Raw genomic sequence first — 23,598 nt, forward strand, 5'->3', positions numbered from 1 at the left:
TAAATACTTTCTGTATATTTTCTGTGTCTTGAAGCCTTTCAGGTGCCTGTGCATTCCTAGTATTCCTTCCTTCACACTGTGCTCTGTGGCACTTAATACTTGCCTTTACCATATGACATGATGTACCATTCATTTTTACATTTATTAAGACGAAACTGCTTTCATTTTTACCTTAAGGTTGAGGAAACTGAAACTTTAGGAAGGTTAAGTAACTTTCCTGAAGTGAAAAAGGCTATAGTGGTAAGGCATGGATTCAAACCCAGCCCAAACTCTTTGCCACTATGCTATGCAACCTCACCAGGCTACATGACAAATGAAACATGATTTCCTTTGACCCATAGGCCACAAATGTGCTTTCAATTAAATGCATGATATTGGACAAGTTATTTGACCTTAGGGAATCTCAGTTTCATCATGTGTGAAAAAGACAATACCACTTTGCTGGGTGTTATGAATGTCAAGGTATGTTGAATTGCATGGGGCTTAGAAAAAGCCCCATGCTGGGAGTGAATATAGTTGTTAGTATTAAATATGCTATTTTTTGATACCTACATCTTTAAAGTAGGGAATAGCAGCTCCCTGTCACTTCTGCCTACCCCGTGGGACATCCACATCTCCATAGCTGGGATCACAACTTTCCTTGGTGAGGAAAGTGCTAGCAGAAAGCCTGGACAGCAGAACAAATAAGCAGGGCTGCTCCTGGTTAATCAGAGCTCATATTTCCTCCTCCAAACTCGGATAGGAAGACACTTGAGTTGAAGAAGTTGTTTTGTTTGTCATTCAGGTCCACTAATTTAAACATCTCTCACTCCTCAGGAATTATTTTAGGACCGGGAAACAGCACACTGTTTATTGAAAGAGTCACAGAGGAGGATGAAGGTGTCTATCAGTGCAAAGCCACCAACCAGAAGGGTGCCACGGAAAGCTCAGCATACCTCACAGTGCAAGGTAAACAGTGCATAGGAAAGCAACAAGACACTGTTCAGACACCTATTTCCCTGTTTGTTTAACTTCCCACCTCCCAGTCCCCTGCTGCCTGGCGCAATCTGTTCCTTCCCTGATCTCCTTCTCCTGCCTCCTGCCCCTCCGGGAAGGTACTGTCTGTTTCTGTCTGGGGAGGCACAAGGCAAAGCCCAAGATGGCCAGGCTAAGCACATACAATCTAAACCATCCCAGCAGGGGAAGTAGTTCCTGGAAGAAAAGAACTCCCACTGCTGACAGCATGTTACAATGACCCATAGAGAATGGCCTGAGTGGCCCACACCTGTGAGAAAGAATCCAAGAAGGGAGGGAGGGAGAGAGGAATCCACACTCTTCAAACTGCTCTTTTTTTTTTTTTTCCTTTTTAGATTCCCAGAAATTAGACATGTGCTTCTTGCCCCAGTGTTTTCCTAAGCTGGTTTTTAATATGAATAGGCATAAAATATTATCAGGGAGAAGCAACACATAATAAACAGACCACATTTAAGAAAAATATTCCAGTGCTTCCTTTTTCTGGGCCTCAGAAAGTTTGTTGAGTGGCAAAACACAAAAAAGCCAAATTTTGCCCTTGCTTTGGCCATCTGGCTTCCATTTAGAAAACAACTTAGACCTCAGTTTCAATTTTCCAATGCTAAGAATCATCCAAAAACATAAAATTTACAGCATCATAAAATACCAAATTGGTACCTCTCAGATGTAAATATCAATGGCATTTTGAGGTCTGATATGAAAAGATGAAACTTGCTCAGAAGCCTGTTTCCAAATGCTCACTAGTGTACTTCAGAATATGCAAGTACTTCTGGAAGAGGGATTAAGAAGAAAGCAATGAACTTCAGTTCTTTTACCCTGGAAATGTAATAATGCTTAGCGAACATAACTCTGAGAATTCACACTCTCCATTCTTTTCTAGGAGATGTTTTAGAGTCTCCTAAAACTGAAGTACCACAAATTTATATTTTCAGGAAAAGTGAGAGAGTAGCATTCCCCCAAAGACTTTCAATAATGTCCCTGCTTGCCTCCCAAATGATTCAAAACATTCTTTTCAACTGTTCTGCTCACACATAGAGGAAATGTGCATCTCGCTTGAATACTTCCTTCTTCAAATGGTTGCTCCTATCTTTTAAGAAGGACTTCCAATGTGACCTTAGGAGTGGTTACCTCAGGCCATGGAAAGCAGAGAGTAGGAAGGCTCCCTATTATCAGATCAAATGCTACTTTTCCCCATGTCTTCACAAGAACCCCATCAGATACACAGAACAGTTACTATCAACCTCCAAAGGGATAGGAAATGACTAACCTAAATCACAGTCAGGCAATCCCAGACCTGAAATGGAACTAGACTTTTTTCTTGGACTGGATTTAAGTGCCACCACATGGCAGCTCTGCCTTGCTATTTCTGTCTTCCCAGCTTCTCTTCCAGGGAAAAAGGGTCAACAATGACTGGACAGCTAATGACTTGGGAGAAGCTCCGGCATGAAGCAGAGTTGTTTATGCAAGTTAATAGGCCTCCCCTTTTCTGCTGATCTGGTTTTCAGAAACCACTTCACTTAAAACTGTGCTTTATTAGATCTATCCACCAAGCAAGACCACTACTCCTCCTTTTGCCATAAGGTTGTTCTTTCATTGTTCAAGGCCAGATCAGTGCCACTAAGGAGACCCCCAGACTGGATTAGAGCAAGCACTGTGGCCACAGTGAGCCTGCTTCACCATAGATGCCAAGTGTGGCCTTTGTTCTTCATGTTCATCACACAGCCTAGAATGTCTTCTGTCCAGGCTCCATTTCAATTCCAGCCAAATTCTTCTTATCCTCCAAGGCCACTTTCAATACTTTCTACCTGTCCTTCAAGATGAATAGCAGAGTCACATCCTCATTCTCTTCTCTGCTCTCCCACATCATGGTTCTAGGCATTCACAGTACTTATTTATATTTGATTATTATTTCAGCCTTGATCATCGCTTCTCTTCCTACTGAATTGTAAGCTTATAAAGGCAGGAACTGTCTGACATTTCCTTGTATTCCATACCCATGCCCAGTGTTCAGCAGGAAACATATTTATTTAATATCTGTGTGTGCAGGTATTGTGCCAGACAACAAACAGTACAGTGAGACCTCCAGATTCACAGGCCATGAATTCCCAGATTCAACCAACTGGTATAAAAAAATATTCAGAACAACAACAACAAAAAAAAAAAAAAAAAAAAAAAAACCTGCATCTGTCCTGAACATGAACATTTTTTCTTGACATTATTCCATAAACAATATAGTATAACAACTATACAGAGCATTTACATTATATTAGGCATTATAAGTCATCTAGTGATGATTTAAAGTATACTAGAGAATGTGTGTGGGTTCTATGTAAATACTACACCATTTCTTTTAAGGAATTTGAGAAGCCCGGGGAAAAAACTGTTTTGGATACCGGGATGGCAGTACTTAATCCTATTAAATCTTACAAAATCCAAAGAAGTGCACGGTGTTATTCTCAACCTATGGATGGGAAGATGGAGACTCACAGAAGGCAAACTGCCCAAAATCACAAATATATGATGAGGCTGAAACTTAAGTCCACGTTGGTATTATCCTCAGGATGTTTCTGCCTTTCCCCACTCTTCTTATTCTGAGAAGGAAGTTGTCAGCAAGGTCTTATAAAATTAAGCATTTGCCATCTTTCAGTTATTCTGTTGTTTTGGTTTCTTCTCTAAGTGCTTCTTAATTCCTTACACTGATTCCTTTCTCCTCTAACACGCTTTTCTGAAAAGTCAGAAAACATAAAGAATACTACATCACTGAGAATTTCTAAAAGACTGTAGAAGCCTCTTGAGGAAAGCAGAGAGAGTTTTCACTGAAACTGTACATGTTGGCTGCCATTATAGATGTTCTGACCCCTATCATCTCTTGACTTCATCTCTCACCTCCCAATTCACCCTCCTACTTCTCTCAACCTCCAACAGTCCAGCTCCCAATACAGAGTGGTCCTTTTCAACAAGCTACCTTCAAGCCTGGTATCTCACAGTGGCTCCCAACTGCCCAATGCCCTCCTCCAGGCACACACAGCCCTCTCTTGGCTCCTTCTCCAGCCTCATCTCTCACTCTTCCCCACCCACCTCCAACACTCCCTAAATACCTGGGAGTCCCTAAACACGCTCAGACTCCTCATGGCCTCTCTGCCTTTCCCCATCTTTTTCCTGTCGTCTGAACAACCTTCCCAATTGTTCTGCCCCTGGACAATCCCACTACTCATTCTTAGAGATCCACACTTGCTCTGGTATATTCTCAATTGACCTCCTACTTCACCATCATTTTTTCCCTCTAGGTTCCTTGAAGGCAAAGCTTGCCACTATTTATTATTCATTTTTTTTTTATTCTAGAGTACTCAATAAACATTTGTTGGATTTACTCTATTTAGAAAACCACTATTTTATGTCAGAAAAAGGAAATACATCAACATACTGGTTTAGGGCAACAGAGAGAAGCCACATTCAATAATCTGTTAACTCAACAACTTACTTATCTGCTCAGAACTATGCAGAATATGGAAGTGTGAGCCTCCCTAACCTTGGTGTACTCTGAAAACCCAGTTAAAGTAAGGTCAAGGTGCACATGAACCATGTCCACAAACATTTTGAGGCTCTCCCAAGAACAAAGAAGAAACACCAAATGGTATAAAAACACACTACACAATGCCACTAAGAAGGGCTAAAGGCTTTCATAGAGACTAAGAAGGATATGAAGTATGACTTAATACTGTGTCCTCTAGAATGGTAAGGTAGAAGAGGTTGAAATTGAGATGATAGAAAGTTATGCAACAACTCTGGATATCCCTCTTGACAATAACAAAGCCTAAATAATCCTAGCTAATCCCTACTGGCTAGTCCATTGCATTTTGTATGAAACTGATACTTCCGTCTCCCAACCTCTTCTCTGTTATGTGGCATAGAATGTGGCCTTATCCTCTGAGCTCTTGTTTGTAATGTTTTCCCCTGCTTTCAGAATAATATCTGTATCCAACCTCTTTGCTTAAAAATTATGGCTAGCTGAGAAAACAGATCACCTGATCTGCAATCATGAAAACACTTGGGTTCATTTATAAAGGAAACATAAATAAATGGAGCCATTTATATGAATAAGATAATTTCTGAATAATGCAAAAAACATTTTTTAGGATATTTAACCTAGAAAAGAGATAACATGGGAACAACATGTCTGTTTTCTTCAAATACTTACAGAGCTTTCTGACATAGGCATTTAACTCATTATTTGACACATCAAGAAAAATAACTAGAACCAAGGAAAGGAAATGGTAGTAAAGTTTCCAGGACACAGGTTTCAGATCCATATAAAGATATAGTTTGGAACAGGAAGAATTTTTGGAAGTTGATACTACTTGGATCTTAGGAAATCCTGAATGTATGAGTCAGGTGCAACACCTTGAATAGAAGTACCTTAGGCTCGTTGAAAAAATTTAGGTTCATCATGGGATGTGGTTTCAAAACAGTTGACTATAATTATCTGCTCAGTAATTTTACAAATGAAATTGGATTCTTACTCTAAATCATTACTCATATCACCCTGGTGACTGTAAAACATTACCTAGATTTAGACTTGATTTCCTGTTAGATGCACATGGACCCTTCAAACTGACCTATCTTGTCAAATAGGGTTTAGGAAACGAAACCAGGCATACAAGTTGTGTCTGTGGCTATGTTTAACAGATTGAAAGAGGTTCAGGAATTAGCCAGGAAGGAAACTGTCTGCTCTTTTTATTTCCTTTGAAAAAGGATTCCTATACTCATAGATAAAAACAATGTGTTATTTTTGCATCTGAAAAGGATGAATGGACGGTGGAGTCAAAGTAGCTTCTTTAAATAATCACAGGTCTTGTTTGGTTTGGACCTAGCCTAAGCACAAGTGGAGTTTTCAAAAGGGAAGTTCCAATATTAAGACCAACAACAGAACTGTTCACAACCAAAACCATTTCTGAAATTAACATAGCACTCAACAGCCCACAGAATTCTATGAGACTGTTACAATGAAAGTGTAACACATTTTCATTATTATTGCAATGAATATATACAAAAACTTTCTTATAGTAAATTTAAGCCTTACTATATTTCAACAGCATTTATAATTAGGAGAAAAACAACTTGAAGAACAAAAAAAAGTTTTTTGAAAATGATTAATGGGTTCAAAAATGACAGAAAACACAAAAATACTGCCTTGGGATCTTGCATTCTAAATACCTGGCACAGCATATAGGTGTGATTTGCAAAGTTCATGCCACAATAATTGCATATTAACATTTGAGAAAGGACTAGAGGAGTTATACACCATGTTCTCTAATAAAATTCCTAGGTCAAGAATAGAAAAAGCTCAAAATCAAATTGTCTTGGGTCTGCAGCCACTACAATTTTATCACCTTTGGTCAGCTTTCAGTTCATCTTTGGCCCTCTTTTGGTCCCTGCCTGTTCTCTACCTTCATTCCCCTCTCCCTGAATCCTGCCCCCTATTCTCTCCCCTGGTTATCCTGGCACTGAGGAGGGATGTAATAAACTAATCCACATGACCATGTTGGGGACTAATGTTGTTTCTCTCATGGGTGTTATAATCTCAAAGGAATTCCCAAGGAGAAAAAAGTGCTCAAATAGATGAACTAATTCCACATAGGAGGACTTGGGGCAGGGATACACAGGACATTTTACTTCAACTCTAACATAAGGCTGGCCTTGGTTATGAATTCAAAAATGGTGACAGAATTTAGTTAGGGTGATTTGAGATCTTTGTAGGCAGTTCTTAAGGCAAAATAATTCAAAAAAAAAAAAAATCCACCTTAATTCTTCCTGTGGAAACTAGGATGGTGTAAAACTGCACAGGGAATCACAGAATTGAGTGTTAGGCTTAGTTAGCAAACTTGGTGTTGGCCAGGTGAAGGCCTGGTCCTAGTAATTATACCTTATGCTTATTAAATATGCAACGCACTGTTTTAAGCAAGTGTGTACACATTACTTAATTTTTTGCAATCCTACGAGAAAATACAGTTCTCTGAAAGTAAGAATCTAGGCACAAAAAGGTTTAATGATTCGTCAATATCAGGGCTAGGAAATGGTACTGAGTTTGATCCCCTGTACCCCCCCCCCAAAAAAAGAAGAAGCAGCTAAAGAAGCTTACTAACCCTTAGAGGATTGTTTTAAGGATTAACATAGTTAATATAGCATATATCCTATGATAAAAAACATTATAAGTTATTAGCTAACATTATTGTTTATTAATATGATGTATGGATCCCATTTCAATACAACTTTCTGTATTTTACTCTTCTGAACTTAGCCAGTAAATCACCCAAGTGGTGTTCCAAACCACACAATTCCTGTTTGGCTGAGGGATTTGGTTTGTGGTATTAAAAACTAATGTCATAAATAGCAATTTTAAACATATTTACCTAAATTACTCTTGAAAATGTACTTCAAATTTAATCTGAATACAGTATTTCCACACATCTGTCCTAAGATAGATTCCAAATCAGCATAAACAGGTTCCTAAAAAACCTCAAATTAAAATAACAATAGAGCCAGAGAATAAAACTAAACTACCCTGTGGTGTCATACAAATTTCGCAGGAAGGTGGTAGCTCAGCAGTCTGCAGAAAATGATGGATACTTGGGTCAAATCTAATTAGTTTTAGGAAAAAAAAAACTGTGACACACGTTGTATGTTTGGATGGTTGGAAAAAATAAATCTTGCCCTGGTGGACTTAAAAGTGATAAAGGGGAAAAAAAAAAGGAACAGAGGAAGCCTACCAGGTAGGGGCTGTTATCCCTGCTTTTTATGAATCTGGAAATGGATGCAGAGTCCGTGATCTACAGATTGGCTACTCAAAGGGTCACATGATGGCTTCCTGCCCATTCTTGATGAAATGTGTACTTAGTCCCTAAGTCAAGGCAGGTGCTGGGGGCCAAGGTACCCGGGTGGTTTGCTTCTTGGGAAACCATCTGTAGCCCACTGGCTCTACTGTCTCTCCATCTGGAGCCACTGGCTCTACTGTGGCAGTTGGGTGCCACACAGCGCCAGGGCTGTATGCTGCTGCCAGACCACATAACTCAGGCCATGTGTACAAGAAGCCTCCATCACCATCAGAAAGGCTCAGGCCACTGCGCAGCTGCAGAGACTTTAGACAAGACACGGCACACTTCAGAATTCAAATAACCCTGCATGGCACCTGCCCTTCCTATTTCTGAAGGAATGACATGAAGCCTGAGAGGACGACTTATATGGAACACTGTACGACAACATCAGCAATCTGTAATAAAAGGCACAATTACCATATACTCTTCAAATTAGTTATATTCTTCTAAGTATCCCAAATAAAAATAGTCCTGTACTGTGTCTTGAAGCTGGCCTTTGCACACATCACGTGGGAGTGATGTCCCTGAGACCCAGCACAGGCTTCTAATTATTATCAAATCCCACCCACATTTCCGCTGGCCTCCTTTCCCCTGCCATGCACAGCTGGGCTATTTCATGCACTGAGCTCATAAGCTGTCATTGGTAAGTGAAGCTGGATGTAGTCAGGCCAGTATATATATATATAGATAGATAGATAGATAGACAGACAGACAGACAGACAGACAGACATCTGACTGCAGAGAAAACACCTAAGGGCTTATTATTTAAATCAGCCTGTGAGCATAGGATATCCTGCTGGTGGTATTTCAAATGGATAGAGATACAGCTATCAAAGGGAATACAGCACAGATGCTACATCATAGACTGTAAAATTCTTTGTTTTATTTATATTTTTATGAAGCAGTACTGAATATTATCAATATAAGTAGGTCTTTCTTGCCTAATACATGTTCATCTTGAAGATAATTTCAAAGAGCTGATTCCTTAACTGTGTTTGCACACAAATACAGTCAAGTCCTTCTGAGAGGAATTTTGCTTGAGTAAAGACTGTGGAATCAGAATTTGGGAGTGAGCTTCCTGCCCCACAGAATGCAGTGGGAAAGTTCCCACAACCAGAGGGGGCCTCTCACAGCACATTCCAGGCGGGAAGCATCTGCAGAGGTTCTATGCAGACAGTGCCATGTCTCAAGATGCTCTCAGCATTTGTGACAGCCAAAGCCACTGTGCCATGTCCTGAGAAGATCCAAATCAAATTCCATAAACTTATTATTTGTAGCATAAGCAAGGGTGTGTGGATGTGTGTTTCCATATAGCAATGCAGCATTAGGCCTTACACTGTAGAAGAAATCCACACTCCTGAGTTTACAATATTCCCACCATCAGGACACACAGTGAGAGAAAAGCTTATCTTACTTTGAAACCTCTATAAGGAAGTTGTTCTCAATCTCATGAGGTTCAGGGAAACTTAACCACAAGTTGACAAAGAGACAAATGAAGTCAGATTCATGAGTTCACTTGACACTATTTTCAGGCTGTCTCCTATCTGCCAGGCACTCTTCCAAAAATGGGATACAGCAGCAAAAAGAAAACCATGATCCTACATTTTGTTGTTTCACTGAGAACTCTGAACATGCTCATCAGTTCAGATCTGAACACCAACCACACCCTCTCTCTTACCATTATATACCACTTCCTGGAATAAATCTGGGACATAAGTGGTGGTCCACATACTTACTAAATTAATATGTGGGAACAGGGATTTATTGTTGTTGTTTTGTTGTAGTTTTTGAACTCAGGGGAACTTAACAGCTAAGCCACATCCTCAGTCCTTTTTTTTTCTGTTTTGAGACAGGGTCTCACTAAGTTGCTTAGAGCCTTGCTAAATTGCTGAGACTGGTTTTGAACTTGCAATCCTTCTGCTGTCAGTATCCAGAGATGCTGGGATTATAGACGTGTACCACCACCATGCCCAGCAGACCAGGGATTTGACCTTGAACTCATGAAAGCCTCATGAAACTCTTTGGAGACAAAAAAAAGCAAAATAATAATTTATCCATTCATCTGAGGAGTTGTATGAATAAGATGAATAAGATATGGCCTCAGCTGGAAAGCTTGGGAGAAAAAGTATGGAGATCCAGAAGAACTAGTGTACTCATGTATTTATTTATTTAGGTACTGGGGATTGAACCCAGGGGCTTTTAGTCACTAAGCACCACCCCCAGCCCTTTTTAAATTTTTTTTTTGTAGTTGTAGATAGATAGAATGCCTTTATTTGTTTATTTTTATGTGCTGCTGAGGATCGAACCCAGCGCCTCATGCATGCTAGGCAAGCTCTCTGCCACTGAGCTATAGTCCCAGCCCACTGAGCCCCCTTTTTATTTTGAGACAGGTTCTCAATAAATTGCTTGAGGACCTTGCTAAGTTGCTAAGGCTGGCTCTGAACTTGCAATCCTCCTGCCTCAGCCTCTTGAGCCCCTGAGATTATAGGCTTGTGCCACTGTGCCTAGCAAGCTAGTGCATTTAAAAAGTGGTAAGTATTTTGGAGCAAGTGGGAGGGCAGCAGGAGGTGAAACTAAAGAGATAGCCAACATTAAACATAAATAACCTAAGCATTTCAAGTTTTGTTTTTGATTTTGTCTTTGTTTTTAATTGAGGTACTTCTCATGCATGCTGGGCAAGAAGTCTGCCACTGAGCCAGACCTCCAGTTCAGGATTTGGATTTCTATCTTGGTGATGATGGAGAGCAAATGCTGAAACTAAGGCAGAGGAGTAACCAGACTGAATTTGTATTATGGGATTACCACTCTGGCTGCAGAGGTGGAGAAGACACAGCAGGCAGTTAAGGCTAGGTGGGAGACTACCACAGTGGTCCAGATGAAAAATGTTAAGGCCTTACTTTTAGATGGTGACAATGGGGAAGAGAGGAGATGACAAATTCAAAAGCTGTGGAAACAGAATGGGAAGGAGTCTGTGAGGGACTGCATGGAAAGAAAATGCCAATTTCCCCTATACTAAAAGACACTTTGTGGCGGGGAATGAGGCCTAAAGGAAGTGATTAATATGCACTTGTAAAGGCCAAAAAGATAAGAAAGGAGGAGGAAGTGGCATGCTCTTGGAGGCATGGCGGTTAAACATGCAGAGTCAGATAACCTAGGTTAAAATCACAACCCCACTACTTTCAGGCTGTGTGACTTTGGGGAAATGGCTTAATCTCACTGTTTCAATTTCCTCACTCATAACATAGGAATAATCTAGTTTGTGGGACTGGTGTGTTGGCAAATGGATGCATGCCCATTCTACTCAATATTATCGTTTTGCTATCTGCAGGATTCTAACATGTGTGTTTGCTATGATTCAGGATTAAAAAAACTCCAATGACTCCAAATGTCTGCAACATTTAGTTCTAACCATCATGCAATACACAGTTCTCTAAGCTTTGGTCTTTTTCTGTGACCTGTATCATACTGCCCTATCATCTCCCAGGTCTGGGGTCTTACACCATTCCTGTTTCCTATCCTGCCTTCCCCTGGTGTTTTAGTTAGCTTTTTCACTGATGAAACTAAAAGATCTGACCAAAACAGTTACAGAGGAGAAAAGGTTTGTTTAGGGGCTCACGGCTTCAGAGTTCTTAGTCCATAGAAGGCTGACTCTATTCCTTGGGGCTCGAGGTGAGGTAGAATATCATGGTGGGAGAATGTGGTGGAGGGAACTCATATCATGGTGATCAAGGAGCAGAGACTCCAAGCTCCAGATACAAAAAATACACCCCACAGCCACACCCCCACAGTGAGCCACTTCCTCCAGCCACAACCCCACCTGCCTCCAGTTACCACTCAGTTAATCATATCAGGGATTAATTCACTGATTAGGTTAAGGCTATAGCCCAATCATTTTTCCTCCAATCCTCTTGTATTGTCTCATATGTGAGCTTTTGGGAGACACCTCCTATCCAAACCATAATACCTGCCTTAAATCACATCATAATCCATTTCAAATACCACTTCTTCTGGAAAACATTACATTTAGAATCTCTGAAGCTTTTAAAAATCAAATTTCTCTGTATTTGCCTTAAGTCTCCTGGTTAGGTTTGAATGGGCTTCTTGACAGTGGCAACTCTCCCTTACTCATTTTCCCTATTTCCTATGGCACCTATCTTTGCTTTAGCAAGATTAAATACATCTTTGTTGAACTGAAGTTCGGACCTACAAGATGAAGCATTTATGAAATTGAGATTACTACCACTTACTTCACAATTCACAGGGTGGTTGTGAGTGCTTGGCATATAAAAGTATCATCATTCACATCATCATTTCTAAGAAGAAAAAGTTTCACTTGTTCTTGGCCTACCATAATATAACCTGTCTCATTTTAATGAGTTGGAGGATAATGGCATTATTTTAGAATTCCTGGAAAATTGTCCACCAGAGTCAATACATAGGGAACCACAACTGTGGCCCACCAGGGATTCGTTCCTTAACAAATACTAGAGGCATCGCTTAAAGACTATGCATTTTTTTATTTTCAGTCTTGAAGGATTCGTGCTCAGCTCTTGATCTCTATAATCTTGGGAAATGAGGTGACTGGGAAGGATACAGCAATCACCTCCTCTCACCTTAGCCCATGCAAGCCAACTACTGATGAGGTTTGAAATAGAGCCCCAGCTGCAGGGAGCAGGACTGTGGGTGGTATGCACTGGCTTCTCCAAAAGGACCAAGCAGGCAATCGTGACAGTCCTTGAGTTTTATTTTTATTTTTTAAATCTACTTTGAAGAATTTTGTGAGTCCCAAAGGAACTCTTTTATGTAATTTTTTTTTCTTTTTCTTTAGAATTTCCTCTAAAACCCATCAGGGAGATTTAACATATTCCAGATTTAGCACTTTAATGGGCTTTTGTTTCTGCCTTAATTTTTCCCCATTTTTAATTTTTCCTCTGATTTTTAATTAGCTATCTCTGGGATTACAAAGTTTGCAAACTTAACAGCAGAATTTCCGGAAAGTCTTTCATGTATGAGTTCATTATGGTAATACTGTGTACCCTGCCTCACTCAGAACATAAGTCTCAGTCTCTGAGGCTCATTCTGCACCAGCAGACTGTGTTCACCAGGATAAACCACTTAGGGGCACTGGCCTTTTAACAAAGGCCCCAAAAAAACTTAGTTTCAGTCCATTTTTTTAGCATCATCTTGGTAATTTTTCTCTCTCTAGGAACCTCAGACAAGTCTAATCTGGAGCTGATCACTTTGACATGTACCTGTGTGGCTGCGACCCTCTTCTGGCTCTTGTTAACTCTCTTTATCCGAAAGCTGAAAAGGGTAAGAACATATCAGATGAAGTTCTCTGCTCCTTTTTACATAATATTCTAAACTGCCTGATCTGCTGTCTAAAACAAGTACTACACAATGTTAGACTCTCTTCTTTCCCTTCCTTCTAGTTCCTATCTCTGATATGATGAACACTGAAACAAGATAATGAAAATATCTCTAGACAGTGGTGTGTTCAACTGAAAGGCTAAAACAATGAACAGATAAATATTTCTCAGGAACAGAAGGATGTCTTTAATCTAAAAAGCTTGTAATTAAGCCTTTTTTGTTTTGTTTTTGGTGATGGGGACTTTGCACATGCTAAGCAGGCATTTGCACATGCTAAGCAGTCATTCTACAACTGATCTATACTCCCAGCCCTGTAATAGCATCTCTACGTTAAATTGAGCTTGGGTTCTGTAAATTCTTCATTGCCTTCATCTCACACTCTGCTAAAAAAATAAAAGTAAAATTAAAACCCACCTTTGATTTGGCTCTCATAACATCACAGACAAATAAGGACACTTTTGTTCCAATACCATTTGGATCCCACCATAACACTGTGTCCAGTTGGAACTCAGAACATCAGAGTTCTACAATTAGACCTGCAATACAATCTGCTTCTCTATGATTCAGTGGGAAGACTAACATTCATGCCTCAGATATTCACTGTCACCTCGCTGGGTGCAGAGTGCTAGGCTCTGTTCCAGGCTCTCTGGTGATAGTGAAAAGAAAATGCTACAGTGTGCAATCTGGGAGGAGACTGACTTGAATCAACCACACAAATTTCAAACTGCAACTCTTATGCTAGCGGAATGATGTCTAAGAGGGGCAGTCAGGCAAAGAATAGAGGGATGAGTGTTGAAAACAGAGGGGAAAACACGTCTGAGGCTGGGGCAAGGGAGGGGAAAATAATGAGAATGAGACTAATAAGAGGTCCAGTAGGACTTCAGTGGGGAGAGCAAATAGCATAAGATATGAGGGTAAGCTGGCAAGGCCAGGACTGGGCCGCAAAGGCTGGCTAGGGAGGGACTTGTAGGCCATAGTAAGAAATCAAGTCTGTATTCTAAATGCTATGTCAAGGGCTGGGGTGGTGGCTCTGCAATAAAGCGATTGCCTACTGCGTGTGAAGCCCTGGGTTGAACCTCGCACCACATATAAATAAATAAATAAATTTTAAAAAGGTATTGTGTCCAACTATAATTTAAAAATAAATTTTAAAAAAAATCTGTCAAGCCTTGTGGATGGAGGGATGTTAGGCAAAGATTGGGGATGGTAAGTGTGACAGATATATGTCTAGAAAGATTATTTGGGCTTCAGTGAGGAGAATGGACCAAAGGAGCGAGAGTGAATAGAAAGGCACCCAGGAGAAGACTTACAATAAATAGTTAAGGTAAGAAATGATGATAGGGATGACCAAATGATTAAAGTTGAGAAATATTTAGGAGGTAGAATGAATAGGACTCAAGAAAGGTCAAGGAAACCTTTCTAGAGATTAACCCTTATTAATGTGACAGGTCTCATGGGAAGCTGTTTATGTAGCATCTCAGTTGATCCTTTCCAAAATATTATTCTCATTTATAGATAGGAAACTGAGGCTCAGAAAGATAAGAAAACTGGTTTAAGTTACTATAATTAAAGCTTAGTTTTGAACACAGGCTGTTTGATATTCAAAACCCATAAGGCACACTTGATAATGTTGGTATGAGAGGCAAAGCTAGGCACCACCCTCATTGGTAAATGTGTAACATCAGGTTTTTGTTTGATTGGTTTTAAGACATGACAATTAAGGCCACTGCTTTTGAAGAAAACAAGGTCCCACAATAGTTTTGAAAGGCGAGACATATCACATAGGGAAATACATCTAACAAAGGCAAAGCTTGCCAAGTCTGTAAGACAGGTACAAAGCTATAGGAGTTCAAAGGAGGAGAGCCGGGAGAAAAGACCTCAGAGAAAGCGATACTTGAAATGACTTTGAAGGTTGTAGCTTGAAGGAAAAAGGAGAAAAACACAGCTGACTCCACCCCTTTCTTATTCCCCAGATTGGGGAAGCAGTCTGGTTATTCAGCATAAGGGAAGACACAGGAAATACTACTAGAATAATAAATTTAGACCATATTACAGAGGTTCCTTCTATTTCTAAAATTCTGTGAAATTTTGATGATGGGAAGCAAAAGATCTTTATCCCAAAAACAGAATGTCTCTAAAATTTGTGGGAGGCGAAGAGAATAAGACACCAAAAATATTTCCATGTGGTTTCTCTAACTGCAATATCAATTTCTCACCAATAAAAACTATATCTTATCTTATTATCCCCACTCTGCTATACCAGGGTTAAAATTGTAACTAACATTTATTAATGCTTACTATAAACTGGGTCGTGTTCTAACAACTATACATGGACGGTTTCATTTGATATTCACAACCCTGGGAGATCGGTACAATTATTTTCACTATTTTCCAGATAAAGAAACTAAGCTTAGAGAGGTTGAACAACTTGCCCAAGGCTATGTGACTGCTCAGAGGTTGAGCTGTGACTCAAACCCATGCAGTCAGCCTTCAAGCCAAGCACCTAGTGGCTGTTCAGTGTTACTGTCAATTGAGAGAATAAATATTTTGTCAACTAACATTTTACTATTATGCTGCCCTCAAAGCCCTTGCTTAACATCTGTGCGGTGTTTTGTCTCATCTGCCATATTGAGATAAACCATAAAATTCCGTAACTATCACATGGGAACACTATCTCCAGTTGCCCAATTCTCAGCCCCTGTCAACATTACTACCAATGCTTCCACACTTCCTACATAAAACCAATATGCCCCATGCCAGGTTCCAGCTATCCTATTCTCTTTGAAGGCTGGAGACTGTTTTTCATAGCCTTGGCTATATTGAACATAAAAGCTACTCCAGTAACTTCTCTCATGAGCACCCAGCACTCTGAACTAAAATTTATACTGATCTACAGGCTTTCAGATTGATAAACCTTTACAGTCTAACACCAATGACAAATGCTGTTAGTGACAAATGTGCTCTATATCTTTGATTTCTACTATTTATGGAGGCCAGGCAAACCTTTCTTCCTTTAACTATTTGTCACACATTTTCGTGATAATTTTTGTTAGAAGGAAAACGACTCCAAGTGATGGATTAGGTGAGCTGTAATGGCCCAGATCAGTGTGAGTAAGGGCTGAAGAATGTAGTGGGTGTGAAATGGTATGTAGGGAAGGGCTATCTTCTTCACTCTACCTGATTCCAGTTGGGGAAAAGTCTGGAAAGCAGGGCCCCAAACCTCATTTAAATGAGATTTACATAACTTTTAGGCAAGAGTTATATGTGAAAGCCTGCTTCTTTCTGTCCTGCCCAAGAGCCTGCCCACAGAAATGCAAATATCGATTCTGCCAGTTTTCCCATTAACAGGAAATATACACATCGACATAAATCTGACATTAAATGTAAGTCCAATTACCTATGGTCTGACATATAGGGTACTTTCTGAGCTTGATTTGCATTACCAAGAAAGCAAGCACCTCATGGCAGATACCTGTCTTAGATACTTGCTATCCTACCAAAAGCCAAATGAACTCAGAATGTGGTTGTGTTTAAGTCTTATATTATCCCTTGACCTTTGAAATAATCAACTTCTATTTCTTACCAAAGGTTAGTCTTATTGTAATCTCACCAATGGATTGTATAGTCTTTTCCAGTAGCTGAATCAACTAAGAAGTCCAGTCTACTGAGGGTTTAAACACTTCATAAGCTATGTGCTTTCACTACCCCACAGATCCTGTGTTTACTTACCACTCTGGCCTTTCTTGTAAATGCAGAAAAGTCACAGTTCACCCTACTGCTGGCCTATCTGTAATGTACATTCAGCTTGTACAGAATAGCCACAGAAAACTATTGTTAGTCATTGTTTGGGATGATTTTTATAACAATAGCTTTGCATTTTTTAGAAAAACTATCACACAATTGTCTCAGAACAAGCATGACATATAAGGTCACTAGAAAATTTGAGTATATTTTATACAAGATAGGATGGTAGAGCTAGTACTGCAGAAATGCTCATGAGAATAGTAAGAAGTTGTTTTGTAGAGACTGTACACTTTGGGGAGAGGGGTAATCTCTGGACCTGACCACATAGTTCCAACCAAATAACCCAAAGCAGCAGAAATATTATCTTCCATTTAAAATCTGAGGTTTTTCAAATTGTTTTCTTCTTGGTAACTTTGAGGTCTTCTTATTTTTCAGTCGTCTTCCCAAATAAAAACTGACTATCTATCAATTATAATGGACCCAGATGAAGTTCCCCTGGATGAGCAGTGTGAGCGGCTCCCCTACGATGCCAGCAAGTGGGAGTTTGCCCGGGAGAGACTTAAATTGGGTAATATACTTGTTCAACAGCCTCATGAACCTATCTGAGCCCCTACTTCATGCAGAACATTGTGCTTTGAGGGATGCAAAAGTAAATAAGTTGTGGGATTCTACCCTCCAGCTGTCCACAAACTATCATGGGAGATGTACACAGAGGTCAAAAATTCTAATGGTATGCTGAGACAACAGTATAAGATGATAAAGGAGCACCTGTGTGTTCATTCAGTATTTCTTAAGCCCCATCTCTGAGCAGCAGATGCTAGTCTAAGCCCTGAGAATACAAAGGTATTTGGGTTTGGGTCTCCTCCCTCAAAGGGCTGGTATGGAGATAGATGCAAAATAGGTAAGTGAAGGGAAAGGGGGAAAGAGGAGCTCTCATGGGAGGCTTATAATTGCCAGCATTCTTAAGTGGAAACTATTGGGAAGTTAGCCACGTGAGTCCCAGAACATAATTCAGGATGGCAAGTAACAGTGAAATTAAACATTTGGTGAAAGAGTTGGTACTCTTCAAGGATGTGGCTCAAAACTTCTCTGCGCAAATTCCCAAATTATAACCTTGGAGTTTCCGGGAGTGTTGGGAACGTCCAGACAGAGAAGAAAGCCCTAGGGGATCATTTAAGTTTCATTTTTGAAGAGCACAAACTTGTTTTCCAGGTAGGGCAGATGCTGTAAACAGCAGACAAATGTGCTTTCCCTCAGCTTACCCCTAGTTCCTCCAACTCAGACGTCACAATGCACATTAATCTCCAACCCATGGTGCTACAAAACAATTGAAACCTCAATCACTCCTACCCAAAATGTTTGGACTGTGGCTTCTAAAAGTTTTCCATTTACTCCTGTGTATGCCAGAGTCATTAGTGGTTGGAACTAGGAAAACAGATTGTGAGTTCAGTGTTCCTGGAGTTTGTCACTCTCAGTGTGAAGAGCCCCTATTCCAAATCCAATGACTTGACCCCACTCCCAAGCTATCCTGGGGGCATGGATGGACAGAGAAGAGGGTAAAGTGGCTAGTCTTCCTTTTCTGTAGGGTCTTGAAATGTTCTGATGGTTTAAGAAAGGACAGCATCAGGTTAGGTTCTGTTTGGCTTGGGGAAAAAGTTTGAGAGACAGGAGAAAAGTCAGCAATGGCTACTGACAGGGGAAAAAAAAAAAAAAAAGCAATGAACTAAATTAAGGGCAGGTGGCACACTGATGAGTGCCTTTTGCAAGTCTAAATTACATGGCAGCTAGCCCAGCCCCTCAGTAACCTTGGCAGAGAACATCAGATCATTTTCCCACAAGCATGAACCGCACTGCTTTCCAGAGTTACTAGTCACAAATATGCTTCTTCCAGGACAGGACACATGAGTTTTCCCTCCCGGCCCTTCATTCCTCCCTGGTATCACTGTGATCCATTGAGGGAGATTGTTAACCCTTCTCCTAGAATTCTCCTGGGGCTCAATAATCCCATTTCAGGCATTTTTTTTCCTTACTGAAAAATCTTTCTTATCATTCTTTTCCTTTCTGGATTTGCCACATGCTATGATCTGGCTGGTTTCCATTTAACTGTCTTTAATGGGTAGGAGAAAGCATGTCAAGTCTAACTTTGTCTTTTAATGCATAGTGTGGCTGCAAGTTTACAGGAATGTTCCTCTGATTAACGTGGGAGCAAGGAGGCCCAAGACTTCTTTGCTTTGTAAGCCAAATAAATGACAGAAAGTAATATGAAGTAACGTCTGGCAAGTGAAAGTAACCAAGATTATATCCAGATCGATGAAAAGAAAAGCTGCTTTGATGGGCAGAGTTACACTGGGACTGGAACTATAGAGAAAAACATAGACCAAGGAATGATTTCAGCTGTACCTGCTCTGTTGGTCACTATGAACAGCCATGTGAGGGAAGGCAAAATTTATGGTAACTGATAGATGGATTCAGTTGGAGCCTGGGTCAAAGGTGCTGCTACCATTGAAACTCCTAAAACCCAAGAACAAAAAGAATCCAGCACCCCTCTCACTTTTTTTCATGATTTCTCATTAACCCTGGGAAAGAATTCAGCACCTCTAAATTTATCACAGAAATTAGGATAATGTCTGACATTGCATCTTTCTATTGGAAAATAATTTAAAGGCAGAATTACCTAATATGGGAAACCACACAGGGAGTCTCTGGGATTTGGCAAGTACACAGTGCCTGGACTGGTGTTGCATCTTTTGAGACCAACCCTCCCTGAATGCCAGAGAGGGGCCCAATTCTTGCTGTCCTGTACTCTCCCCAGAGTGGCCAGGAGTCCTGGATAGTCCAGGACATTCTTGGAGAAAATTCCAGTATTCTTGCATAGTGTGACAATGACCTAACACATTTCTGAGCTAGTTTGTAGCATTCCAGGCACTACACTAAGGAGAATCTCAAGGGAAAGGGATGGAGAAAGGTCAAGTCCAGTGCAACTGTGCTCCCTGAAACTGGAACCATGGGTCTGCAAAAGAATTCCAACACATCAGATGATTAAAGAGTCCATAATAGCTTCATGCTGTTTTATGAGGCAGCAATCAACTTCCAAGAGTATAAGTGAAAAGACTGAGAGAAGCCAAGTGAGAACCAATGTATTCTCATTGACAGAGGCAAAGCCCCCAAACACTTGTTAAAACAAAGTGTGTTATGATGGCTGAGAAGGGAATGCATGGGGGCGGAAGTTGTAGAAAGAGAAAGGATTCCATGTGCCCAGAACAGGCAAGGGTCTTAGGAGTGTGTGGAGAGACTATCACAACACTTTTCCTACTAGATGATGGAAGGCACACTGTGGAAGGAAAACACTGTTTTTTAACCCTAAATAAAGCAGATAATAAACCTCCAACTGAAATATAATTTTACCAATCTGGGAAAGATGTAATTTCCAAGTGCAGCACTTTCACAGTCCACTGGATGCTTTTGTATTCAAACACAGGGTACCCGTTCTATTTCTTGGACAATTTTACATGAAGAAAAAACCAGAGACTGTATCTTTGCCCATGTTGCATGCTCTGAGAGGAATGGTATTATTCAGTAGTCACCACAGATGAACATCTGACCACAGGAAAAACATGTCATCTCACTACTGTTCCCCTCCTAAAGCAGAGCATGTCGCTCTGAGACAGAGAGAGACAGCCACACAGAGGCACTTGTGATTATGCTGCTAACTGAAACTTCCCCATGTCCTAACTGGATGCCTGGGATGGGGGCAGTAGAAGAGATAAAGCAGAGGCAAGATGAAGACATTTTTGTCACAGAGAACTGTAACGATTCTAATACAATGAGGAAGCAGGAAAGCTTTATTACAAACCTTACAAGAAATTTAAAAATATACAAATGTATGTATGTGTATGTAAATGTGTGTGAATATGTGTGCATCAATCTCCTGGTCTCCATCCCACAGGCCCCTCTTGTTACCTATGACTGTATGAGGCCTGCCTTACATAGCCCATGAATTTCTGAATTCTCTCCATTCTGCATCATCTATACAAGGGACCTGCTCTACACCTGGCACTGGGTGAAATACAGAAAAGGTTCAGACAGCATCCTTGCCCACCTGAGTCAACTTGGCTCACTGAAGGGTGGGGAAAGAAGCATATTAACAGTCATTATAGCATAAATAATGGGCACACAAAAGAAATCTTGCTTGGTTATTGAATCTGGTAACCATTTTTCTGGGAGTGAAACAAATTTCTATCATGTGTCAAAGCATGAGGACTTGTAATGATCATATAATAATTGCCAGGGATTATTCTGTCTGGCAAGGATGTCTAAAAAATGACTTAGTATTTATTTTTTAAGTTATGAAGCATCATTATAACCCATGGCTACAACTACCATTCTTGATTTCTTCTTTTTTTGCTGAGAACAGAAGAATGACCTTAAGTGACAAGAAACAGGGGTTAGGCTAAACATACAGAAGTTTTTTTTTGGTGATGTTACTTAACAATGGAAGAGACCACTCAGGATTTGGTAGTGTCTCCTCTCTTGGAGGACTCTATGAAAAGGAAAATATTACCTTCACTAAATACCTACCCTAGCTCTGAAGGATGCAGGAGCCTCAGAAGCAAAGGAAAAAAGCTAAGAGGAAGAAACCCCAGAAACATGTTCCTGTTTATGTCTCCTTTAGGGTTAGTTCACTGGAGATTCATCCAAAGCTACAGCCTCACAGAACACAAAGGAAAAAGCACTTCCTTCCTGAAAAACACTTAAACTCACCTTGCTGGCTTGGCAATAAACCAATGTCTTCTTTTCACTGTAGGCAAATCGCTTGGAAGAGGGGCTTTTGGGAAAGTGGTTCAAGCATCTGCATTTGGCATTAAGAAATCACCCACCTGCCGGACTGTGGCTGTGAAGATGCTGAAAGGTGTGTGTGCCATCATTTGGCTTTTGTCTGACTCATAATCTTTACACATTCCCCAACTTTTGGTGCAAGTTGAATATAGGAATAAACAGCTATTTCTACTCTGGCAATATCACTTTCTTCTACAGCTCCCTTTGTTCAAGGACTTTTATTTTTTAATTTGCATTTGTTCTTTTTAGATATACATGACAAGAGTGTATTTTGACATATTATACGTACATGTAGTATAACTTATTCTAATTAGGATTCCATTCTTGTGGTTGTACACAATACAGAGTTTCACTGGTTGTGTATTCATGTATGAACATAGGAAAGCTATGTCTGATTCATTCTACTGTCTTTCCTATTCTCATCTTCCCTCCCTTCCCTTCATTCCCCTTTGTCTAATCTAGTAAACTTCTTCCCTCCCCCACCCCAAGGTGTTTTAGATTAAACACACACTAGCTCAGAATAAACCTTGTCAGTGCTAACAATCCAGAACTGTCCATGGGAAAATGATCTCTGTCACCTTAAGATCTATCTCCTCTCACATTTCAGACTAGACTAATAAGGACATACGCCCACTGTAACCATAGGTTCAAAGTGTTGACATGATCCACTATGACTGTAATGGAAACTTAGCTGCACATCACAAATCCCAAAGGCTTAGCTTGAACTTGCCCTAACTATAAAGTGAAACTAGAATGCTAGAACAACTTAACTGATCAGAACTGTAAACTAATTTATACTGCCAAGCTCTACCAAAAAAAAAAAAAAAAAAACATTTTTTCTTTAGAAATTAAATTTAAAAAGTCAAAGTATATCTAATGTTGAAAAATACATGATTCAAAAAAAAAAAGACAGGATTGAAAACTCAAAGGGCAGTCTTTAGCTTTCCAAAGTCTCCAAGATTTTGCCAGGATATTCTGAGGCACTGGAAGCAGTGGGACTAAGTAGGTACTTAGCATGAGCTTGAGGAGAGAGGGTTCAGTGCTTAGGGAGACTTCCAAGGTCTTACTCCTAATCCACCACTGCCACCATTACTTCAGAAGCCACAGGTAAACATTTTTTCCACCTCAGAAGGCTGTCCTCATCAGAGGAAAATTGATGAAACTCTATGAAACAGGGAGAGAGCAAGTTTGGACAATAGGTACCAAAACTGATAGAAATAGTAAGTTCCAGTATTCTACAGCACAGAAAGGCAATTATAGTTCACAACAACTTATTATATATTTTATAAAGAAATAAAAGAGATGGGCTGGGTTGTGGTTCAGTGGTAGAAAGCTTGCCTTGCACGTGTGAGGCCCTGGGTTCAAACCTCAGCACCACATAAAATAAATGAATAAAATAAAGCTTTTGTGTACATGTACAACTAAATATATTTTTTTAAAAAGGAAACAGAAGAGAGGAGTTCAGAGGTCCCCAACACAAAAGAAATCTTAAATGTTTAGGGAGATAGAATGCTATTTGGGGCTGGGGATGTGGCTCAAGCGGTAGCGCGCTTGCCTGGCGTGCGTGCGGCCCGGGCCCGGGTTCGATCCTCAGCACCACATACAAACAAAGATGTTGTGTCCGCCGATAACTAAAAAATAAATATTAAAACTCTCTCTCTCTCTCTCTCCCCCTCTCTCTCTCTCTTTAAAAAAAAAATTTTATAAAAAAAAAAAAAGAATGCTATTTACCCTGATTTGATTACTACACATTGTAAACATATAT

At 40.1% G+C, this 23,598-nt stretch overlaps 1 protein-coding gene across 1 annotated transcript in view; it reads left to right on the forward strand.

Moving 5' to 3' along the window:
• Window positions 1-23,598, forward strand: part of Flt1 (fms related receptor tyrosine kinase 1) — a 173,323-nt gene that overhangs the window by 119,642 nt on the left and 30,083 nt on the right. The window contains exons 15-18 of the mRNA XM_076872583.1: window positions 817-948; window positions 13,090-13,196; window positions 17,433-17,565; window positions 21,802-21,906. Coding sequence (XP_076728698.1) covers window positions 817-948; window positions 13,090-13,196; window positions 17,433-17,565; window positions 21,802-21,906 — 477 coding nt within the window. The remainder of the gene's footprint in view (window positions 1-816; window positions 949-13,089; window positions 13,197-17,432; window positions 17,566-21,801; window positions 21,907-23,598) is intronic.

Source organism: Callospermophilus lateralis, chromosome 12 (assembly GCF_048772815.1).
Source record: "Callospermophilus lateralis isolate mCalLat2 chromosome 12, mCalLat2.hap1, whole genome shotgun sequence".
NCBI classification, from domain to species: domain Eukaryota; kingdom Metazoa; phylum Chordata; class Mammalia; order Rodentia; family Sciuridae; genus Callospermophilus; species Callospermophilus lateralis.